We start from the raw sequence: 22,355 nt of genomic DNA, 5'->3' as shown, positions 1-22,355 counted from the left end.
GCTGGCACTGCTGACTTGTAGTATGCAACAGGCATAGGAGTGTAATCAAGGCTTCAGGTACGGACTCCTAAGCACTACTGGTAGAAAGCAGAGAGTTGCCAAATGCCAGGGGCTACATGAGGATCATCGGGGGAGCTCTTTAAAAATACAAATTCCTGAGATGCCTCATTTAGGAGATTCTGAGAGCTTAGATCCTGAAGAAGCATCCCTGAGCGAATGCCCCAGGGCTCCAGCTGTTGCTGGAGCTATTGGCTCCAGCTGTTGCTTTGACTCGGCGGGGGTGGAGTCAAGGTTAAGAGATGCGTGTGCTGATCCTTGATCACTAAATATATGACGCAGGGCACGTCCTTTCTCTTTACTCTTGTTCCTATATTGCTTTTGTGACAGAGAGGTTTTGTTTCCCCAGGTCTAACTTTCAGAATAAAATGGAGTTAAATAAAACCTGTTGACCTCACTGCTTTGTTCGCCACCTCCCCCTTGTCTGACACCCGCGTTTTTAACTGCTTCCTCCTGGGGACCTGAGTCCCGTTTGCAGGGATAGTTAGAAAGGGAGGCATGGAAGGTCTCCCAAGCCCTACACCGAAGCCACACTCTTGGAACACTGGGATCCCCTCCGACAATGAGAACAAACTGACTGCAGAGCTTAGAGTACCATCCAGAGCCACATCTGCTAGACCCTGATGAGAGACATTCAAGTCTGCCCCAAGGAGCTGCCTCAAGACAGTAGTTGTTGGAAAAAACAGAGTTGTGAATCTGGGGTTGCTGCCCATCATGAGTGAGGACAATTGAGCTGGGCAAATCCCCCAGGTGGATTTAAGGCTTTAGGAAGACAACCTGTTTTCAGCTTCCTCGGGGGCAACAGATTGTACTCTCTCTTTTTATTATTTTTTAAAGATTTTATTTTTAAGTAATCTCTACACCCAACATGGGGCTTGAACTCACAACCCTGAAATCAAGAGTCACATTCTCCGACGACTGAGCCGGCCAGGCACCCCTCTTTGTCTATCTTTTTTAAAAAATGAGTTCATTGTATTCAATAGCTTGATACATTAAGTGCCTGCCTATCTGGTTTCATTTCACTTTCAGGAAGATCCAAAACTTTGGTCATCTATTTCCCTCAGAGGTATTACTTAAATGTCAGCTTTTTCTGTTTTTGTTTGTTTGTTTGTTTGTTTGTTTTGGCTGTCAATACACCATAAAGGTAACTAATTGGATCAGAGGGAAGGTGAACTAACACTCACCAAGGAGCTTTTATGTGTCAGGAAGTGTGCAATGCACTTTTGGTATGTATTGTTTCTTCTATTCTTTATAATAACCCTGGGAAGTAGGTGTTCTGATCCGTATTTTATATATAAATATAAAAAAATGTATGGTTTGTGGAAGCCATACAAGAGGGATACTCTCCAGAAATTAAATTTGTGAATGTATATGTGGGTGTACGTTGTGGGGGGGTGGTTCTCCTCTTCTTTAGCAAGACAAATTGCCATCTGTGTCACGACAGAGGCAGGAAATCACCTGGGAACCTTTGAAAACAGCTTACCTTAGATGGGTAGGGTGGACCAACCTGGGATCACAGGATGTGACCACTTTTACAGGCAGGTTTACAAGGAGGGACAATTGTTTGGGAAGTGTGGGTCACCAGAAACAGAGGATGATGGATCTGCAAGGTGGTTGATACATGGACTAGTACTGAACCAGTACTCCAGGGTCACTGTGGCACTGCTCAGTAGGAGAGGGGGGCTTAGCAATCAGTGCTGCCTGAGAACATGGACTTCCACAGCCTGGACTGCTGTCACCTATTTCTGTCAGAGTAACAGAGCCATCTGGATCATTCTGTGCTCCCTTAAGACTGTCATAAACATTCAGAGGAGGGGTGCCTGGGTAACTCAGTCAGCTAACTGTCTGACTTCAGCTGGGGTCATGATCTCACAGTTTGTGGGTTCGAGCCCTGCATCAGGCTCTGTGCTGACAGCTCAGAGCCTGGAGCCTGCTTCAGATTCTGTGTCTCCCTCTCTCTCTCTACCCCTTCCCCACTCACACTTTGTCTCTCCATCTCTTAAAAAATAAACATTAAAAAAAAAAAAACATTCAGAGGAACAGAATGGGAGGTAGACCTGGATGTCTGATCTTGCTGTTTCCTGCATATGGGGAACAAAGCAGAGCATATGAGTTGCTCCTTGAGCTTCATGACATATAAATGAGGAATCTGAGATTCAGAAAGATTAGGTGATTTTTCCAAGGTGATACTGCTGTGAGTGCCAGGGCAGAGATTTGGGCTCTGGACTGTCTGATGATGAAGCCCATGTATATTGCGTTCTATATGTTTGTAAGCTGGGTCCCCTTCACCAGAATTGGGTGAACATGTAGAGGGTATTTTCACTTGTTTTCATTTTAAATCTTGTTTCCTTCCTATTTACAATTTCATCTTGCCTGTCTTTGGACTAAGTTCATAGAGAATCTTTTTTTTTTTTAACGTTTATTTATTATTGAGAGAGACAGAGACAGAGAGAGAGAGACAGAGACAGAGCATGAGCAGAGGAGGGGCAGAGAGAGGCGGAGACACAGAATCCGAAGCAGGCTCCAGGCTCCGAGCTGTCAGCAGAGAGCCTGACTCAGGACTTGAACTCACAAACTGCGAGATCACGACCTGAGCTGAAGTTGGTTGCTCAACCAACGGAGCCACCCAGATGTCCCCCTTTAAAAAAAAAAATTAATGCATAGAGAATCATTTTTAAGGAAAGATACCATGTTAACTGCTATTAAGCATGTGAAAGTCAGCCTAAAATCATGAAGTAGAGGGGCGCCTGGGTGGCTCAGTCTGTTGGGCGTCCAACTTTGGCTCAGGTCCTGATCTCACGGTCTGTGAGTTTGAGCCCTACATCAGGCTCTGTGCTGACAGCTCAGAGCCTAGACCCTGCTTTGGATTCTGTGTCTCCCTCTCTCTCTGCCCCTCCCCTGCTCGCACTCTCTTTCTTTCTCAAAAATAAACAAATGTTAAAAAAAATGATGAAGTAGAAATAAGCAGGGCTACTGGGGCTGTGTAGGACTTTAGGGTCTTAATCCATGATAGCAGGACCCAGATTCCAGGGAATGGAGTCTCTTGTGTCTTTGCCTCTGCCTGGAGCACCTGCTGCCTGCTGCTGCCCGCCCCACTGGCACCTGCATTGACAAGTGCACACGAGTCTTTCCAAATAGTCAGTCCCAATGTTCTTGGTAGAGGAGCCAAGACAGAAGCATTCTCTTAGTGGATTTGGGTGGAGTTGTGAGGATGCAAGATCTCGTGACTTACTTGAGCCATACCTGAAGGATATGCCCTAGATTTTTCAGTTAAATGAGTTTGTAATAATAACAGACAGCACTTATTGTTTACTATTATAGACTCTTCTCCAAGTGTTTTATATGGAGTGTCTCATTTAATGCACACAACAAACCTATGAGATAAGTACTATTATCCCTACCTACAAGGGAGGAATGTGAGGCACAGAGATTTCCAAGAGACATATAGAACTGGGAAATATCCAACGGGGCAATGATACCATACAGTTTAGGGTTGAGTTTTCTGCTGAATAGAAACTATTTACATCTCTACCAGACAGAAGTCTGTAAGTTAAGAGTCTGGGTCCTAATCACATCATTTCATTCATAAAAAAAACCAAAAGTGCTAATTATTTCTTTTTCTGGTTATAAAAATAATGTGTTAACCTTGGAGAACTTGGATGATATCAAAAAGAATCGATCACAAAGTAGAAATTATCTGCAAAATTTATAATAAATAAGTATACTATTTTTGTATTAACTGTGAAAGAAAGTTAAATAAAGGTTCATCTTTCTAGAGAATGAAATAACAGTTTGGAAGGCATGTTAGACCATGGATTGAAAGGTGTGCATCGTTTTGAGTCCACGCAGATCTTTTCAAATTCTGTCAGGTCATATTGGACTTCAAAGCCCAACACTAGCCACTTACTGCACAAATATGTGAAACCCCGATGAAAAAGGGGCTTTCATAGCCCCAGGCAATGAAAATGCTGAACACAGATGAGGGATGGGAGCCTGAGTTAGAGATGCCATCACTTGGTAGCTGTTGGAGTTGTTTTTTGTGGAGTGCTTTGTCTTCTAGGAACATGGGTCCCTCTCTTCCACCTTGGAGTCCTTTTTCAGGCCACAACCAGCGTCCTAAGATCCCTCTCCTTTCTTTTCCAGGGGCCCCAGGGCTTTTCTCTCTTTTTAGTACTAATTCCTGGGACTCTTCTTTGCCCCTCTACTAGACCGTAGGGTGGGAAACCATGTCACAATGTTTTCAGCTACATTCCAGAATCTCATGGAATCTGGTTCTGTCCTGGTATCCTGGATTTTCATCTGCTACAAAAAATTAAAAAGCACACACACACACACACACACACACACACAGAACTAGAAGATGTATTTGATGAAGAAGGAAAGTTATCTCAGAAGGATCAGAGGTGGGTGGAAAAACAGCTTTCCTGACTATAATTCCAGAAATTCTCAACATGAATCACTAATTTGTGTGAAGATATAGGTGATCTCTGTTAAAATGCACAAGAAACCTGTAATTTGAGAGACAGAAGCAAAGTCCTAGTGTATTTAATCCCTGAGAAACAGGACAATGTCTGCAGAAGTTCTTAGAGGTGGTGAGAAAATGGCGGGATCCAGCACAGGGCAGCATGAAAGCACTGGCTTTCTAGGGAAAAGGAAAGGAGTCAGTCTTCACAAGAAGGGGAATCTTAAGAGGGACACTCAAACCAAGCTGTCTTCTTTATGGTTTTGCTGAGGACTGATTCTTGCTTTCTTATCAGACTTTCTCCCAGAAAGGGGCATCCAGTGGGTATTGTGATGCACTACCCAGATGCAGGACGTATCTCCTTCAATGAAGGACATGTCGCCCTCCTACCTGGGAGTGCTATTGGTTGAGAGTCTTCTTCAGCTGTCTCTCAGCTCTCCCAACCCTTTCAGGAATTTTCTGAATGCAAACAGCTGCCTCAGCCACGATCCTACTCACACCTTGGTGACAATCCATGTGGGGTTATAGAAGCCTGTCCATCTTGCCCGATTCAGGGCGATTCTGAAGGGCATTGGCCAAGACTCTGTTATTGGACCCGCACCACAGCTGGACCTCTCCTTCCTTTCAACTTTGCTCTCTTCCCTTCCCTTCTGTAGGAGGTGGTCCCCAGCACACTCTTGCACAGGGTTTTCAGGGCACCAAATCTGCAACAGGGATCAAGTATGGGGAAAATAAATTAGGTTTGGAAACCACTTCCTCTAAAGGAGAGATTGAAGCTCTTGACATTCTTGTGAGGATCTAACACAGATGAGACCTCCCCTTTGCAGGTGCTGAGTCGATAGATCATTCAAAGAACTGTAATAAGCTTTCAGGAGGACCCCGCAAGTGCATTTCAGAAAGTTCTTTGTCCTCAAGACAGCTAAGCTGGCTCTCCCCTATAAGGGGAGAGGGAAAGAGTCTGCCTCCGCTCAAATCGGCCAGTGGTGTTAGTTGGCTCTTAGAATTGTGCTGTGTGATTCTGCCTCTCTTTGAAGCTGCACTTGAGATGAAAATAATCCCCAGTCTTTGTGACTCATGTCTTGTAGTTTTCCAAAAGCTGGAGCTGTGTCTGAGGTCAAGTGTTTCTGATTTGTGTTGTGCCATCTTCCATAAAGTAGGGCGAAGGATGCAAGCTCCTATACTCTACACTTGTTTTATGAAGGAATTACTCACACCTATAGTGGAGCCTGAGGGATTAGGCTGGCTCATCAGCCCCAGAGGCCCCAGCCTTTCTCAGCTCCAATATGTTTCTCTTCGAGTATGCTTGTGCCAGTGAAGATGAAGAAGATTTTCTCCATTTGGAAGGCTGGCAGTTTTGTTTTGTTTTGTTTTCTGCCCATAAAGAAGTTGGCAGAACTAGTCCAAGATGCAATGGACTGAATATTTGTGCTCCCCCCCCAACCCCCCTTTCTATGTTGAGAGCTACTTCCCAATGTGATGGTATGAGAGGGTGGGGCCTTTGGGAGATGATCAGGTCATGAGGGTGGAACTCCATGAATGGGATCAGTGTGCTTATAAAAGGGAACTCAGAGCACTGTCTTGTCCTCTTTCTGCCATGTGAGGCTATAGAAGGGCCAGCCCAGAAGAGGACCCTCACCAGAACCTGACCATGCTGGCACCCTGATCTTGGATGTCCAGCCTCCAGAGCTGCGAGAAATAAATTTCTGTTGTTTATAAGCTACCCTGTCTGTGGTACTTTGTTACAGCACCTTGAGCTAAGGCACTAGACAAGGTTCTTTTTGTTCCATTTCCACATGGCAGTCAGACTGCCTAGGTGAATACACACAAAGCTTTGGGGCACCCAGATTGCAGCAGGGAGGTAATCTGTAACATTAACTGATGCTTTTCCTTCCAGTAGCTCCTTCTTTGGCCCTCTTCTCCTAAATATTTCTACTCCTTCCCCTTACCAATTTATTTCTGGCACTCTCAATTGCCCCCAGGAAAGGAATGTGTATCTCAAAGTCCCTGAGAATGGCAGAAACAACTTAGATTTGGACCAAAAATGTGAGTTAATGTTTCCAAGACCAGAAAAGGATCCCAGGCTAGGAAACGAGCAGGGAGCCAGGAGAGCTTAGGCATTGATCCCCGCCCCCCCCCCCCCCCCCGCAAGTCCCCCTGCTTGAAGGTGGAGGGAGGCGAGTAGTCAAAAGAATCACCAAAATGAGTTAAGGGATACACGAAGCAGGGTGTATTTGTGTGTTCAGGTTGCCATAAAGAAATACTACAGACTGGGTGGCTTAAACAACAGAAATTTCTCACAGTTCTGGGGACTGAAAGTCCAAAATCAAGGTGTTGGCCAATTTGGCTCCTGGTGAAAGTTCTCTTGCTACTTTGACGATGGCTGCCTTCTGGCTGTGTCCTCACATGGTGGAAAGAGAGAGCTCTCTTGTATTTCTTTTTTTTTTTTTTAATGATTTTTTAAAATGTTTATTTATTTTTGAGAGAGAGATAGAGCATTAGTGGGACAGGAGCAGAGAAAGGGAAACACCGAAGCAGGCTCCAGGCTCTGAGCTGTCAGCACAGAGCCTGATGTGAGACTCGAACCCATGAACTGTGAGATTATAACCTGAGCCAAAGCTGGACGCTCAATTGACTGAGCCACCCAGGCACCCTTCTTGTATTTTTTTTTATAAGAACGCTAATAATATTGGTGTTTAACCCTAATTTACCTAATTTAACCCTAATTACTTCTTTACTCTAAATATAGCCATCAGGGGGGCTAGGACTTCAACATATGAATTTGGAGGGTGGGGAGACAATTTGGCCCCTAGCCAAAGAGACAGAGAGGGGCGCCTGGGTGGCTCGGTCGGTTAAGCGTCCGACTTCGGCTCAGGTCATGATCTCATGGTCCATGGGTTCGCGGCCCGCGTCGGGCTCTGTGCTGACAGCTCAGAGCCTGGAGCCTGTTTCGGATTCTGTGTCTCCCTCTCTCTCTGACCCTCCCCCATTCATGCTCTGTCTCTGTCTCAAAAATAAATAAACGTTAAAAAAAAAATTTAAAAAAAAGAAAGAGACAGAGAAACAGAGAGAGACAGAGACAGATGAGAGAGAAAGCAAGCAGAATGGTTACAAGATTCTGCTAAACGGTGCATCTAGGCAAGCAGGGATGTTAGCTATGGTCCAGCACAGCACCAGAGGGGTCGAGTGGCTCTCACGCACCTAAGAAGAGCCCAGAAATAGCTGGTAGAGCCAGACCAAGAGGAGCATTGCAAGTAGGAGGAAGGGATGATACAGCACTAGCTGAGAATGAGATGGAAGGATGCACATGAGGGGCTGCCTGTATGGACAAAGGACCAAATGCTTCTTCTGCCTCATCCAACTCGCCCCAACATTCCACCAGAAATTTAGACAAAACTCTGGTGAAAGAAGATGGATTTGAAATCCTGGAAGAATGGGGGCTCATATTAAAATCAAGGTAAAATACAGAACTAGAACTCCTCTTCTATATATTAAAGAAAAACAAACAAACCCGTATTTCCTTTATCAGTTAGAGAATCCACCAGAGTCTTGGTCAGATTCTCTTTTCTGGTCTGATTGGGGTATACAGATCAGTGTCAACAGCTGATTTATTTCCTTAAAAATAATGCAAATGAGAGACTTTGTTCCAATAGTTTGAACCTCATTACTTAGCTCAGACCTGTCAAGTTCTTGGTTGCAAGATTCTTGGTTCTTCAGAATAAATTAAGCAGAAAAAGACATGGCCGTGGGACTGCCAGCATGGATAGTAGTCACCTTGACTGCTGGTCTCCTGACTCCCCCACCAGTCCTGTTTTGGCCCTTTTTCTTCCCACATTAGTGGCAACACAGAAGGGTGATGTGGGGGGTACGAGAATGGATACATATGTATGCTTGTATATGTGCAAAGTAGATCTGGAAGTCTACACAAGAAATTGGATAATATTGATTTAACCTGGGAGAACTGGGTAGTGGGGAAACAGAAGAAAGATTTCTCACTATATAATTTTTTTGTAACTTTTGGATTTTTATTCGTGGGGAAAATTGCCTTAATTAAAAAAAAATTAATAATTCTAAGTCCCATTAAATCCAATTCAAAAATGTAAATCTTATACCTAATTCAAAGCTCCTTACCCCCTCCAATGTCTGGTGTGATCTATGGCTCCACAACCTGCAGCTGGGAAGGAGTCAAGGTCTGTTTACTCCTCCTTCTTTTACTCCTTCTCCTCTTTCCTTGCTTTTGGCTCCTGCAGGGGTGGGGTGAGGTTTGGATAAAATCTCTTAAATGGGGTGATCTGAGGTTCTCTCTGGTCTTTATGCTCTGGAATGCTGTGGGTTTCTCCGTAGCTCCTCTCCTCCCACCCTGCCTAGGGAACCCCATCTGCACAGTATCCTGATGAGTTATATGCTCTTTGGCTGACCTCCTGTAAACCTCTCCCCTACACTGTCCCCCTCCTGCCCCTGGGGAGGGGGGGAATCTTCCATGGTTTTTTATGCTATGGTTCCTTGTCCCAGCAGGAGATCCTTAGGGGGAAGCTCAGCTTTCTTTCCTGGCATCAATTTCACCCATGGGATTATTACACATCTTGCCATACCAAACAATGCCCTGCCTCCAAGTGAGGGTTGTTCTAGACAGCCTCCTGCCTGAAGTTCTCCAGACAGGAAGCAGATATTAGGCTTTATGTTTAGGTCTGACATCCAAACTCAAGTTTTCCTGAATGTTCTTTGACTAGATCTACTTTAGGACACTGGGGTAGGTTCATGAACTTCTGCAGTTATGCAAGGATTTAGCCTTGATTTAATGCCAGTCCTTTTAGTAAGGAGCCCTTTGCCACGAACTTGTCTGGTGGGGTGAGAGGAAAGGGGAACCTCAGGGGACAACTCATGACTCAGAATTCCCTCATTCAATGAATTCCAGTCTTTTGCTTATTTGAGTTGCTAGGGTGTGAGTGGGAGAATCCAAAAACAATTCTGTCCTACTCTTATTACAATCTTGAGGGACGTATCTCTTAGGCTTCCCTCCTTAGAATGTGGAGTTACTTATGGCCTTTTGCCCTCATCTTTGGGGCTTTAGCCAAAGTTTGGACACACATGGAAATGTCCTATTCCACATCTGGTGGAACTTCAAAACATCATCCTGCCACGTGAAGATGAAAGTTCTTATCTTTAATGATAATAACTACCATTTACTGAATGTTTATAAGGTACAAAGAGCATTAACTGCTCACAACACTATTATGAGACAGGGATTTTCATACCCATCTCAGTGAGAAAAACCAGAGGTCACACAGCCCACAACAGTATGGGAATTTGAATCCAGATCTGTCTGACTCCAAAACCAATCTGCATATAAAAATAGGTAGTATAGTTAGCGCCTACTGCAACTGTCTCCTATCAATGAGCTATAGAATTAGGGCAGAGGTGTAGTTATTCTGAATGATTGAAACACCATCAAACTTTGTGTGTGGATTCAATAAATAAATGTATATGCTATTTCTTATCTGTCAATTCAAGAAATAATGCTCAACAAGTAATGAGTTCTCTTTTTGTGCCAGCCATTGTTCTAGATGCTGAGGATACATCAGTGTACAAAACAAGCTAAAATCCGTGTCTTGTGGGAATAAAAATTCATTACAATCATACCAGAATTCTATTTCTTGTCATCATGCATTTTACCAATTAAATAAAACTAAAAACATAACTATCATCATGTAAATGTTTAGGAAGAACTTTGCTCTTGAAAATGAGTCTTCATACTGGACCTATTTGGAAACCACTGTTTATTTTATTTCATTTGATGGGCAGGTGGATAGGGGTAGAGGGAGAGAGAGAATCTTAAGTAGACTCCACGCTCAGTGCGGAGCCAGAGTGGGACTTGAACTCATGACCCTGGGATCATGACCTAAGTCAAAATCAAGAGTCCTTGGCTCAATCTGGGTGGGGTGAGCCACCCAGGCACCCCACCACTGATACTATTTAAATACATGATCGCAAGAACATAATACATTAGATAAGGGAGGGATTTGTGAGTAGACAAGTCCAACCCAGGACTGACAATATATGGATCATAGAAGAAATATTGGGAAATCTCTGTTGGGTAATCCTACTCATACATCACATAGCTCAGTGTAAATTGTAATTACTACGTCAGTAAATTATCATAATTCTATTGATGAGAATGACAAGGAACCTCAGATCATGTTTGGAAGCAGGGAGAGAGATTACTTTATCTGTTTACTCTTTGACTCCTGGACTCTGAGTTTCCTTCTAAACCACTTACAGGAATGACCGGTTTGTTTAAAAAGGAGCAGTCACATTTGATCTATAACTTCAATGTTCCAGGATCCCCAGGGAAGGGGATTCACTTAGTGCTAGTCAAAGGCTGTATGGTAGCTTGTTTGACCAAAAGATCCATATTCCAAGAAATTAAGTGTCAGTAAGGTAGTTTTTGGTCTTTCTCGTCATTTCCTTACCTTCACTGGACAATAGCATGAACTCACATTGTTACCATCGGTAATTCTTCCAGGTGTTCACAAGGGTATGTGGTGAGGAATAATATTGGCCTCTCCGTATGCCAACCGAGATAAATGAAGGTCCAGATTGGTTTAAGGATACGGAAAGTTCTGCACTGCTCTTCGCACTTCATTCCTCTTGCCACCCCATCTCCTGGGTCTGAGTATCCCCTTTCCCGCTCGCTTCCCCTCCCGCAAGCCTCCACCTAAACCACAAAGTCGAGGCCACCAAACTACATTTCCCACAATGCTATGCGCCGACCCGCCTCGCGTGAGGTTTTTCCTAAGCTGCCGTTGTAATTAATGTTGAATTACATTCCCCACATTTCCGGGGAGCAGCCGAGTTAATGTCCTCTTCTCCGTTAAGAGACCTCTTTTCCCCTCTACCTACTGTGTCCAATGTTTGGCGAAGTCTCTGCGGCGGAATATTCATTTAGGCGACTGCCATGGCCACCCATTTCCTCTTCGAGCCTCGGCCCTTACCAGGTCCCCGGGGGCCTGGGAGTGTCATTGGTGGATGACCGCAGCTCTTGCCGCTGCCGCTGTCACTGCGACCATGGCCTCTGGCAGCAGCTGCCTGGCAGCCGCCCGCCTCCTGTCGCGCTCCTTCCTCCGTGAGTCCAGCCGAGACTCTCTCCTCCAGGTCTCCGAGAGTTCCTGGCCTCGCCGGGCCCAACGTCCCGGCCCAGGCCGTGGCTGGGCCCTCCGGGGCCGGACCTCAGCGGGGGCCTGGGAGCCGCGAGAGTGCGGCCCCACGTCGGGGACCTCCTGGGGCGGAAGGAGCTTTGCTGGAGCTTTGTGGGGTGGGGGGCGTGACTTGGGCTGCTGGCCTAAGTAGGGTGGCCGAACCCGGATTCGGGTCTGGGAGCCCTGCAGACCTGGGGGCATGCTCTAGCGCCCGCGATGATGAATGGCCGGATGGGGGCGGCATCTAGACTGCCCCTATTTGGGAGTGAGAGGTGAGGTGGTCCAGGATGAACTCAGCTGGGAGAGTTGAGCGTCTAGATGGAGAGATGGGGGAAGAATGTCTCAGTAGCAAACTGGGGAGAGGGAGTAAGGCTGCCGCTTGTTTTTGGTTTTGTTTTTGTTTTTTCCCTGTAGATTGTAGACTTAGCAGAAAGCTGGGTTCTGTACCCCAGAGTCAGCATAGCCCAGAAGACTCCTAGAAGTTTAGGTTTGGCTGGAACCTTAACCAACTATTTGCAGTGTCTCCACCAGGCGGTGTGGACTCCTCGGTTCCTGAACATTTAATACCCAAGGTTGCTAGTCTTTGAGTAATGCTGACTATTGAAAATTCTTGCTGTGTTCAAAGTCTCTGTGTTAGGTTGACTGTATAGGAAGAGACTTTGAAATTAACCATATCACATTTGAAGTCTGGTTAGTCCCTTACAGTCTGTGTAGTAACCCTAGGCACTTTTCTGAATCTGCTTCTCAATTTCTGTTTCCAATCCCATGAAAATAATATTTTAATGAATGTGAGACATCATCACTTGTATGGGGCACCATTATTTTGTCTACTACTAACAGTAGAAAATGATTGCCAATTAAAATTGTGCCATGCCATAATGAGTTGTCAGATGCATCCAGATTTAAGACATCTTGAAAAGTGAAAAAATGTGCATCCTGGAAATGATGAAGTACAGGATAATCTGGGCTCACTGTGCAGAATTATTGAAACAATTTATATAAGGTACCCGGGATGTAATACACACTCAGCGATAGTTTTATTCTTCCTTTCTTACACTTCCCTCGTAATTCGGCTTGTACTGAGTATTGGACAAGACTTAATTCATTTCTTGAGAAGATTACATTCCAAAAGTGTGGGAGGATGAGTATGCACTTAATAGCTACACTTCCTTAACCAGACCACATCTGGTAGGACAAACATCTGGCTAGATAACTTTGGCAAGTAGGAAAAAGTTGGGTTTATTTGGGAAAGTTTTCTGGAGATTCTTGTGTATAATTTAAAGGACAGTTGAATGTATTGTAAGCAGAAGAGAAAAAGGGATTAATTATAGCCATGTCATTCTCACCTGGGGTCCTGCTCCTCTGAGTTTCTGAAAAATCCTAGCCTCAGGTAGGTCTGCTGTCTTAGTAGGAGGAGAGTCTTAGGAGAAGTGTCTAAAGAATCAGGATCTTTAATCCACGCTTACCAATATTTAGTAACCCTTTGCTCACAGAACTGGGAGTTCTTTTTTCCTACACAGGGCCTTAAAAAACCATCAAGTGTAGTTTTCTGTTGCTCAAATGGTCTTCATTTATCCTAGTCATGTGATCAATCTGTTATTAAGAATCTGAGAGTCTGAGATCTAAACTAATTTATCTCCTATATTAGAGGGGTTACAGACTATGGTGTTTAGTGCAGAAATCCCTCTAAATCCTCCAAATCTACTCAGGCCACATTTTTAAACCCATTTCCACTTTCACTAGTAAAACAGCAGCCACAACAGTTCCACCTAGCAAACTTTTTTTTTTTAGCGTGGTCACAACTTATTTATGCTCTGAGGTTAGTAATAGAACTAGAGATGCTAGAGAATTTTGTTTCCTTTGTCCTCTTAAGTTTCAGTAGCAACTGAAGGGTACATTTGTGCTGAAGGTCACAAGTGTTGCAATATTGATTTGCTTTAGGAAAAAAACAACAAAAAAAAACCCAACTCAAACACTTTGTAGGTGTCTTCCAGAGCCCTGTTGGAATGTTTAGAAATTTTTGAACCCAAACAACCCGAAGAACAAAGCAAGAACAAACCAGTTTTATAGTTTATAAAAAAAGGGAAAGAATCCAGTTGAAGTGAGGAAAGAAAATAAAATGAAAAATAAGGAAGATTTCTTCCATGAACCAGTTTAACGATTTTATAAGCACATTTGAAGTGGAGTTAGTAAAGTGTTTCAAGAAACACAAAGCTATGCAAGGTCATTTTATTTTTATTTTTATTAACGTTTATTTATTTTTGAGACAGAGACAGAGCTTGAATGGGGGAGGGTCAGAGAGAGAGGGAGACACAGAATCCGAAACAGGCTCCAGGCTCTGAGCGGCCAGCACAGAGCCCGACGCTGGGCTCAAACTCAAGGACCGAGAGATAATGACCTGAGCCAAAGTCGGACGCTTAACCAACTGAGCCACCCAGGGGCTCCTGCAAGGTCATTTTAAACACAAGCCAGGGATTCCTGTAGGTTGGGTCTTGTAGAATAAATAGGGAACAGGAGGCAGTATTTTTAGCCCCTGAATTATGGTATTTTAATGCCAGAAAGTGAACTTTACAATCCAACTGGTGTCATGTCTTTATTTGGCAAATGAGGAAATAAACTCAGAAAGTTTCCTGGCCAATATCAGAATGCATATTAGAACTCAGGTTTTCTGACTCTGTAGTATTCTTTTTACTAGTACATGCTTTGTGACACTATAGTTCCCTTCTGAAGCTGTGGTCTGTGGTGTTCTTTTTTTCTTTTCTTCTTGTCTCTTTCTTTCTTTCTTTCTTTCTTTCTTTCTTTCTTTCTTTCTTTCTTTCTTTCAAGAGAGAGAGCTCAAGCTGGGGAGAGGGGCAGAGAGAAAGAATCTTAAGCAGTCTCCATGCCCAATGCCAGTGCCTGATGCAGGGCTCGATCCCATAACCCTGGGATCATGACCTGAGCTGAAACCATGAGTCGGATGTTCAACCAACTGAGCCACTCAGGCACCCCTCTTTTTCTTTTTAATTTTCATTCTTTTTTCATTTTTGGCAGCCTTGTTGTTTTGTTGAGGTGACTACCCTGCTCAAAGATGCCACCTGCCTTTTTCATGTGTTTGCCAAGTTGTGTAAGCTGATTTTGGAATCAGGCAAATATTCAGAAGTGTAGTTGGGGAAAGGGGACCCTCAGCAGTGATGTTTCTGATATTAGTATCTGTTGCCATTGCATCTGAGAAGCAAATCTCTATTTGAGAAATATGAAATGGTCTTCATCTAAATGTACCAGCGTAGCCATGAGGAAGTAATGTGATTTTCTGACCTCAAATTCATTTTTCCACAGAAGCATAATTGGGGATGTTCAAAATAATTTCCGTAAGTATAGGAAAACAGTCTCGTTTTACCAAAGGACAGGAGTGTTGTTGCTATAGCCCCCCCCCCCTTTTATTACATTATAATATTTCTAAAATCGAGATGTGTCTTATAATTGAGCATATCTACAATAAATTGGCAGCATTTTTTTCTCTCTTATTAGTTCTTAATAGTACTTCAGTAGTATTTTAGATTTGATGAAATATGGCACTTTAGGCCAGCTAAGCTTCATTTGTAAGTAAATATTAAATGAATATATAATTTCGCATTTGAGTAGTGGATTGTTTGGGGTTTGGGAGTTAGCAGCTGCCAAGTTACTCTGCTATAAAGTTCTATAGGCAGGGACCACGATAGTATATATATTTTATACATATATATAATATGCCATTGGTAAATATCCATTTATTAAATTCATAAGTGCATGCATGAATAAATGAGTAACAAGGAACCCAGTTTGTGAGGTAATTTGGAAGAGGAGTATTTTCATGAACAGAGTCTCTGATTATTGGTTGGGAGCATGGGAGTGGTCAAAAAAGGCTATGGTTTGAGTCCCATCTGGGCAGGCGCTCTCTGGCCATAGGTTCATCATGCATCCCACAGCCATTTCATAAATGATGTGGTTGCTCTCTTTGGGGAAGAGGACTCAGCATGTGACTAACTGGATGATACAAATTTATCACCCTTGTTGAAGGCACATCCCTCTCATTACTCAGCCCCTTTCCTCCATAGCTTTTGTTACAGTGCAACTCGTGTAGTTTTGTGTTTCTTTGTTTAATATTTAGCTGTCTTACAGGGTAGGACTCTTCTTGTGGGTAGGACCCGAGCCCATCTTGTTGGCTTCTGAATCCCTAGTACCTGGCAGATAGCTTGGCACAAAGAACACCTCAGAGCAGTGTGGTCTTCTCATTCTGCATTGATAATCATAATGATATAGATAGTGAAGAGTGAAATAGCACTTGCTGTACCCTAGGCATCATTCTACGTGCTCTTTATATTATGAACTCATTTAATTCTCATATTGCCTATGAGGCACATAATATTACTGTCCCCATTTTTCTCACAGGCTGCACCTTTAAAAATGTTTCATAGGGTAAAAAGTTACAAGTGTATGTGTATATACTACATAATATTTGTAGACATGGATTAGTATATTTACAGATAAACATATATAGGATATGCATGAGGACATATATGAAACATTTCTCATTGGACTTATTTTAAAATATGAATTATATGACTTACCTTTGTGTTCATGTAGGATGTTAACCCAGTTTGGGGAGCATACGGGCCACTTTGCTACCCAGTTTACAAGCATCATCTGATAACAACATCACAGAATCCTTGTGGGCAGCTGTTATTCCATTTACAGTTGGGAAGACTGAGGTTAAGGGAGATCAAAAGATCTGTCCCAGGTCAGTGGCTGGTGATCAGCAGAGCATGAACTCAAGCCTAGGCCTTTCTGTTTCCTTAGAGCCCTTTTCAGACACTCCTGGGATGCAGTCCCAAGGTTAGGCTGCCCGATTTCTAAGAACCTGGAGAGAAGGCATCACCACCACGTTCCCTGGAGATGGCCCAAGGTGTGGCAGCTGCAGCCTTCACCATTGGGAAATTCTTCCTGGTGGCAAACCTCAGGCCTTCCTGCTGCCCTAATATGTAATTTAAATCACTCATTTTCTTTCTTTCTTTCTTTCTGTCTTTCTTTCTTTCTTTCTTTCTTTCGGTAATGTGTATTTATTTATTTTGAGAGAGAGAGAGACAGAGACTGAGAGAGAGACTGTGCGTAGGTGTGCACATGTAAGCATGGGAGGGACAGAGGGAATCCCAAGAAGACTTTGTGGTGTCAGTGCAGAGCCCGGCCTGGGGCTTGATCTCATGAACCATGAGATCATGACCTGAGCTGAAATCAAGATCCAGACCCTCAACTGACTGAGCAACCCAGGTGCCCCTAAAATGCTCATTTTCTTAACATTAGTTAAGTTAGGTAGCTCATCATCTGTTGGTATACCATTTGTCTGTCTTTAGTTGTGTTTCTTGTTCATGGCCATTATCCATTTTTCTGTTAGGCTTTGGTCTCTACCTTGTTGGTGCTTCATGTTGCTAAAGTTAATTCCTTGTCTGTTAATGTGTTATGAAAACACTTCCTGGTCTGTCACTGCCTTATCTCTACTTATGGTATGTTTTGCTTTAAGCTCTTTCTTTTTTCCTGTTGTGAAATAGTCTATTTACATCACGTTACTGCATCTGGATTCTATTTGCTTTAATAAAAAAAAAGGTTAGTATGGAATTTGTACCAGATTAAGATAAAAGCTTTGAGGACTGCTAGCAGCATTTAGGGCTGGACTTCTGTGCAATATTTAGAAGAATTTTAGGGAAACCTGTGATCTTTGCATGTACAAAAATGGATGTAGGTTTTTCTCCCCTTCTTTCCCCTTAAGTAGGAAAAATGAGATGGAACTTGTGACATTTAGCTTGATAGAGGTGTGTTTTTTATAGACCCTGTCTCTTGTCCTGAAATTCAGTGAACATATGTTGTACCACGACTCTGTAAGGCACTTTACCATATGGGAGACACTATGGTATACAAGACACGGGCCTTATAGTCATGGCATTTACATTTAGAAGTTCCAAAGTATTTAGATGGTACTTGAAATAATCTTGAACTAAATTTAAACTTAAATAATTTTTCTGAGAAATAAGGCAGTAAACAAAGTAGCAGATTGTGTGCACCCATCCGTACATAGTGTGTGGCATAAGTATTATATACCACATAAAAGTGTTTGCAGGTTCCATTCTTCTTAATCTCAGATCCCCTAAACACGCCCCATTATATTCACAAGTCATGAATGTCATGTGAAGACTTAAGGATTCCTCACTGTCCAATGTTTTATTTAAATGTGAACTTACATGAATTAATGCAAGTGAAATTCTTAGGGAGTTGAGTACCATTGACTCTCTTAATTGAAAGGTGAAAGGTATTTGCAAGATGGTGGGACCACTCGTGTATACCTTGTGTTCTTGATTTAACCTTACGAAATCACTTTCTCTAGTTACTTGGTAGTTTTATAGAGGTCAGGTTCACATTTAAAACCAAAATGTGACTGAGCATCTTTTAGTGGTGGACGGACAATTGAAGATCTGTGCTGTAAACCACTTTGCTTTCTTCAGCAGAAGTAGAGTAGACTATTTTTCATTACTTTGGGCGTTTGATTGATGGTTTGAGTGGAGAGGTAATCAAGTAGGGAAAGAACATGCATAGAGCTGGTCTGACAGATTTAATGTTTACAGCAGCTAGTCGCTTGCTCTCTGCCAGGCCAAATGAAAGAGATCGGTGGGATTGTGGGAAGGAAGGGGAAGAGGTGCAGGAGTGGGGATGAGGAGAGGCTGCTTTCTTGGGGAGCCTCCAGCCTGCGATTCTGGGCCATAATATTATAAAGTAGGAAAGGATGAGGAAAAGAATGATAGAAGTAAGAATTCGGTGAGTTTTGCTTGGAATATAAGCATATTTTGCATTATTTCCATCCTGAAGCTGTAGAGGAGGCACAGATGAAGGTGAGGAGAACTATGAAGTACAGTCAGCCTCTGTACTTAGGTCCTCCTCACAGCCATGGTATCTGGGAGAATGTGCTTGGTGTAAAAGGCCAGAGATAGGGCAGGCTCCTCTGGGGTGGGGTGAGTTTCTGGGATTAAAAGAGCATTTTTGGTGATTATGGAGTACCACTATCATGGCTTGCTGGGGCGCCTCAGGTTTTCCTTTGAGTTTCAGAGACTTTTGATTGCTAGCATCTCTCATTCAGTTGACCTACATGTCCTGGAGCAGTATTTTGGAAAAAGAGGCATATAGTAGTCAGTGGTTCCTTATCTGGGATCTCCTGTGACATGTTGATCTTTACTATGCAGGTGCATGTGTCTGGTTAGATGATCTGAGGCCAAGGGGTTGCATGGGCTAGAATTAGGGCAGATGTGAAGAGAGTTTTTAGTTGCAGAGAGATTACAGCCATTGCCGGGAACCATACAACCCTCTACTTCTTTAGGAGGTTGGAAGTCAATAAAGTAGCAGGGATTTTAGGTGTGAACTGCTGGTAGTCTGGGGCTCATTTTGGAGGTAGCCCCAGTGAGGAATCCATCCCTTAACCCTATCCTCTCTGACCTCCCGGCCCCAAACCCTCCCCTACCCCCCAATATACACAGACTGAGTTGGGACAGGAGAGTTTATCTACCTCAGATGTCCAAGGCCTATTCCTACCACAGTACTTTTCAACTGTACTTCTGGCCTGCTTTATGTCAGTTCAGGTGAATTGTGGGTCTCTTGAGGGCTGAGATTCTTATTCAACACTTTATCCTTGATACTTGGTATTGTGGCTTGGCATAGGTGATCCACAATGTTGACTGAATAAATGAATGATGACAACTCCAGGAACTAGGGTATGTGCTTGATTATTCTAGCATCCTCATTTCAGTACCGGTGACACCTTGTCTGGCATCATGTAGGTTTCTTGTTAGGGCAAAATATCGGGAATTTCTTGTGTTCAAACATATATTTTAGATTTGGCTCAAAGGTCATGATAGCCTATTATAGCTTAGCTGCAGTTACATCTATATGAGCGTGGGCTCATACAGTAGATGAGAGATCCCATGCACACGTGCACACACATGCCCACACATATGCATGGCAGATCTCCCAAGATTGACTTCACCAGAGGTTTAGAATGTCAAGGGCTGAGCAATACCAAAGGGCTAGGAAACTGTAAGGTCAGCTGCTCTTCATCACACTTTCTGATGCAGTTTTTGTGGGCACCAGAGATCTTGGGTTGTGAAGTCTTAAGCTCCATAAATCTAGGAGGTCTGGAGTAGAAGAAGAAGAAGATAGTGATCTTAGTTGTTCTGCTCTTGAGCCCATGCTTTATGGATGTAGGCAGACCTGTCTTTTCTCATGGTGATAGGGCCACTCCTGCTCCTGTGGATGGAGAGGTGAACTGTCTGATTTCTCCTTTCTTAAGAGTGAGTATAAGAATTCTTGTGGAGAGCCCAGCTTTACCTTCAAAAAGCAAGTATTGCCTTTTAGCAAGTATGCACTCCAGATACCCTGATCTTATAATTTGATCTTGTAATCGAATCTGTTACCCTGTCTGAAAATTCCTGATGGTGGACCATGTATTGAAGATTCCAGGAATAGAAAGGACTGGTGAGGCAGATTCTGTCAGGAATAGCAGTGGGAATACTTCCACAAGTATAGTGGTTGTGTGTCTCCAGCTGTGAGAATGGAGCCATTGGCAAGAATGGGTCTTAAGTGACAGCACTGGCTAGGGTGAGCCCTGAGGCTGCAAATTCCCTTTGTAGGGTCTGCTGTCCTAGGTTCAGGTGCTTGGCTGTGCCCACTGTGGCAGGACTTGACCCTCAGTGCCCCCTAATGGTCCCTCGTTCAGCATACTCCAGTTCAAAAATGCAGCTCTCTGTTACCCAGCAGATCTATGTGCACATAGAACACTCCTCTCCCAGTTGAGAAGGGTGAATCTTGGCCTGTCTCTTCCCTAGAGGTACAAGGGATTCCAAAATTCAAAGTTGTTAGAAACTGAGGTATGCACAGGAGTTGAAGACTGCTCAAGAGATACCCAAAGGGCCAGATACAGATCAGTTATGGAACCTAAGGTCAGAGGATTTAGGAGGGCAAGAGGCAGCGATTCAAAACAGAAAGCATGGAGTAGACTCTGGACAAATATGTCATAAGATGTTCTTTTCTAGAGTTAGCTTCTATGGGTTAATTCAATGGTAAGAGGATGGCCTGACACTTCAAAAGGGCCAGGGATGGGCCACAGAGACAGCAAGTTGGGGCTATAATGAAGGTTTTAAAGTAGTCAGAGAGTAGCCCACACTTTTATTTCATCAGTGCTTTGCTTTCTACTGACTTGTGAAATACGGGAGCTGGTATTAGTAACTAAAGAGATTTATCAGTTTTCATTGAGGTAGTTTGCTGAAAATAGATATTTTTTTACATGTTCTTCTCTCATCTGCTTATTTATTTCATTTTCTCTGTTTCTTCTATATGTAAGGTCTGGTGTCTTACATCAGAAGATATCAAATTGAGTAACCTTGGGTTGTGTATTAGACAAGTTTTATCTCTGACTTAAGATTGAATGTTAACATTTAATGTTAATATTTAATGTTATTTTGGGGAATGACTTGCAGAGTAGTTCTTACAAGCTCTCCTAACAAATTGTGCCTCTTCACTTACCTGTTATTTATAGATGTTGGGCTTTAACAGATTGGGTAAGGAAGGGGCGTCTGCCTGGCTTAGTCGGAGGAGCATGTGACTCTTGATCTCGGGGTTGTGAGTTCGAGCCTCACACTGGGTGTAGAGATTACTAAAAAAATAAGGAAACTTAAAAAAAAAAAAAAGGTTGAGTAAAATGGGCAAAGCATGTGGCTGTTTAGCAAACATTATTAGTACAAATGATACCTGGTCCCTGGATTTAATTTGAGCCATTTGTCTTTGGGGAATGAAAATTCTAAGCTTAAGCTTTTCTTTATACATTTAGAAAAGGATACAAGATTGTGGTTCTTGGTAGAGGGGATACTGGAGAAGAGAACAGTGTCCTTTTTTGTTTGTTTCTCTATTTCTGTAGTCTTTGTGTGTCACTTAAAGTTTCCATGATCACAAGATAGCCGCTGTATTAGAGGGTTTGAGGTGGTTGTGTTTTTTTGTTTTGTGTGTGTGTGTGTGTGTGTGTGTCACTAAGTTCAATTCATGGTCCAATAGTTTGGAGAAATTATAATGTGTCATATTTTCTTTACTTTTCAGGGCAACAGAATGGAATTAGGCATTGTTCCTATATAGCTTCCCGGAAACATCTCTACGTTGATAAAAATACGAAGGTTATTTGCCAGGGTTTCACCGGTAAGCAGGTACGTGTCAAGATGTTTTATAAAGATGCATACTACATATACAAAAACATTTTAAACTCTTTTCTATGTTTTAATATCACAAAAGTTATAATATATGATTGTTGCAGAAAAGCATACAGTACAGCAATGGAATTATATCTTGGTGTTGGTGGTGGGGGGTGGTGGGGCTGGGTACTATAGTCAGCCTATAAGATGAAAACTGTTTAAACTTACCTTGACAGTCCCTCCCCAGGAACACATGATGTTAGAAACCCACATACTCTCTTTCAGCCAGTTTAACACCACTGGTTTTCCCCCAGCACTGGAATAGATTACTGTTTCTTCAATTGACTACTAGGTAAAGTAGATGGCATGTGTTTAGGCCTTTTGCAAAAAACATGCACAGTTAAACACAGA

The 22,355-nt window shown here is 43.0% G+C and overlaps 1 protein-coding gene and 1 long non-coding RNA gene across 4 annotated transcripts in view; one reads left to right on the top strand and one right to left on the bottom strand.

The window, feature by feature from the left end:
- Window positions 1–3,746: 3,746 nt before the first annotated feature.
- LOC125162528 (uncharacterized) lies at window positions 3,747–11,226 on the bottom strand. Its single transcript, XR_007151072.1, has 2 exons — window positions 10,987–11,226; window positions 3,747–5,223 (listed from the first exon to the last, which is right to left on the bottom strand). It is a non-coding gene; the product is annotated as an uncharacterized LOC125162528 (long non-coding RNA).
- A 257-nt stretch (window positions 11,227–11,483) lies between these two features.
- Window positions 11,484–22,355, top strand: part of SUCLG1 (succinate-CoA ligase GDP/ADP-forming subunit alpha) — a 40,760-nt gene continuing 29,888 nt past the window's right edge. Inside the window, exons 1-3 of one of the 3 annotated variants that reach the window (XM_047853650.1) lie at window positions 15,030–15,062; window positions 16,318–16,471; window positions 21,856–21,959. In XM_047853650.1, coding sequence (XP_047709606.1) covers window positions 15,045–15,062; window positions 16,318–16,471; window positions 21,856–21,959 — 276 coding nt within the window. In that variant the 5' untranslated portion in view covers window positions 15,030–15,044. Of the gene's footprint in view, window positions 11,640–11,826; window positions 11,985–15,029; window positions 15,063–16,317; window positions 16,472–21,855; window positions 21,960–22,355 lie in introns of those variants that run through there. The other 2 variants (XM_047853651.1, XM_047853652.1) reach the window with 2 other exon arrangements.

The sequence above is a fragment of the Prionailurus viverrinus genome, chromosome A3 (genome assembly GCF_022837055.1).
Source record: "Prionailurus viverrinus isolate Anna chromosome A3, UM_Priviv_1.0, whole genome shotgun sequence".
NCBI lineage: Eukaryota > Metazoa > Chordata > Mammalia > Carnivora > Felidae > Prionailurus > Prionailurus viverrinus.
Note: the sequence above shows the minus strand (reverse complement) of the source record. Positions and strands in the feature narration are given on the sequence as shown.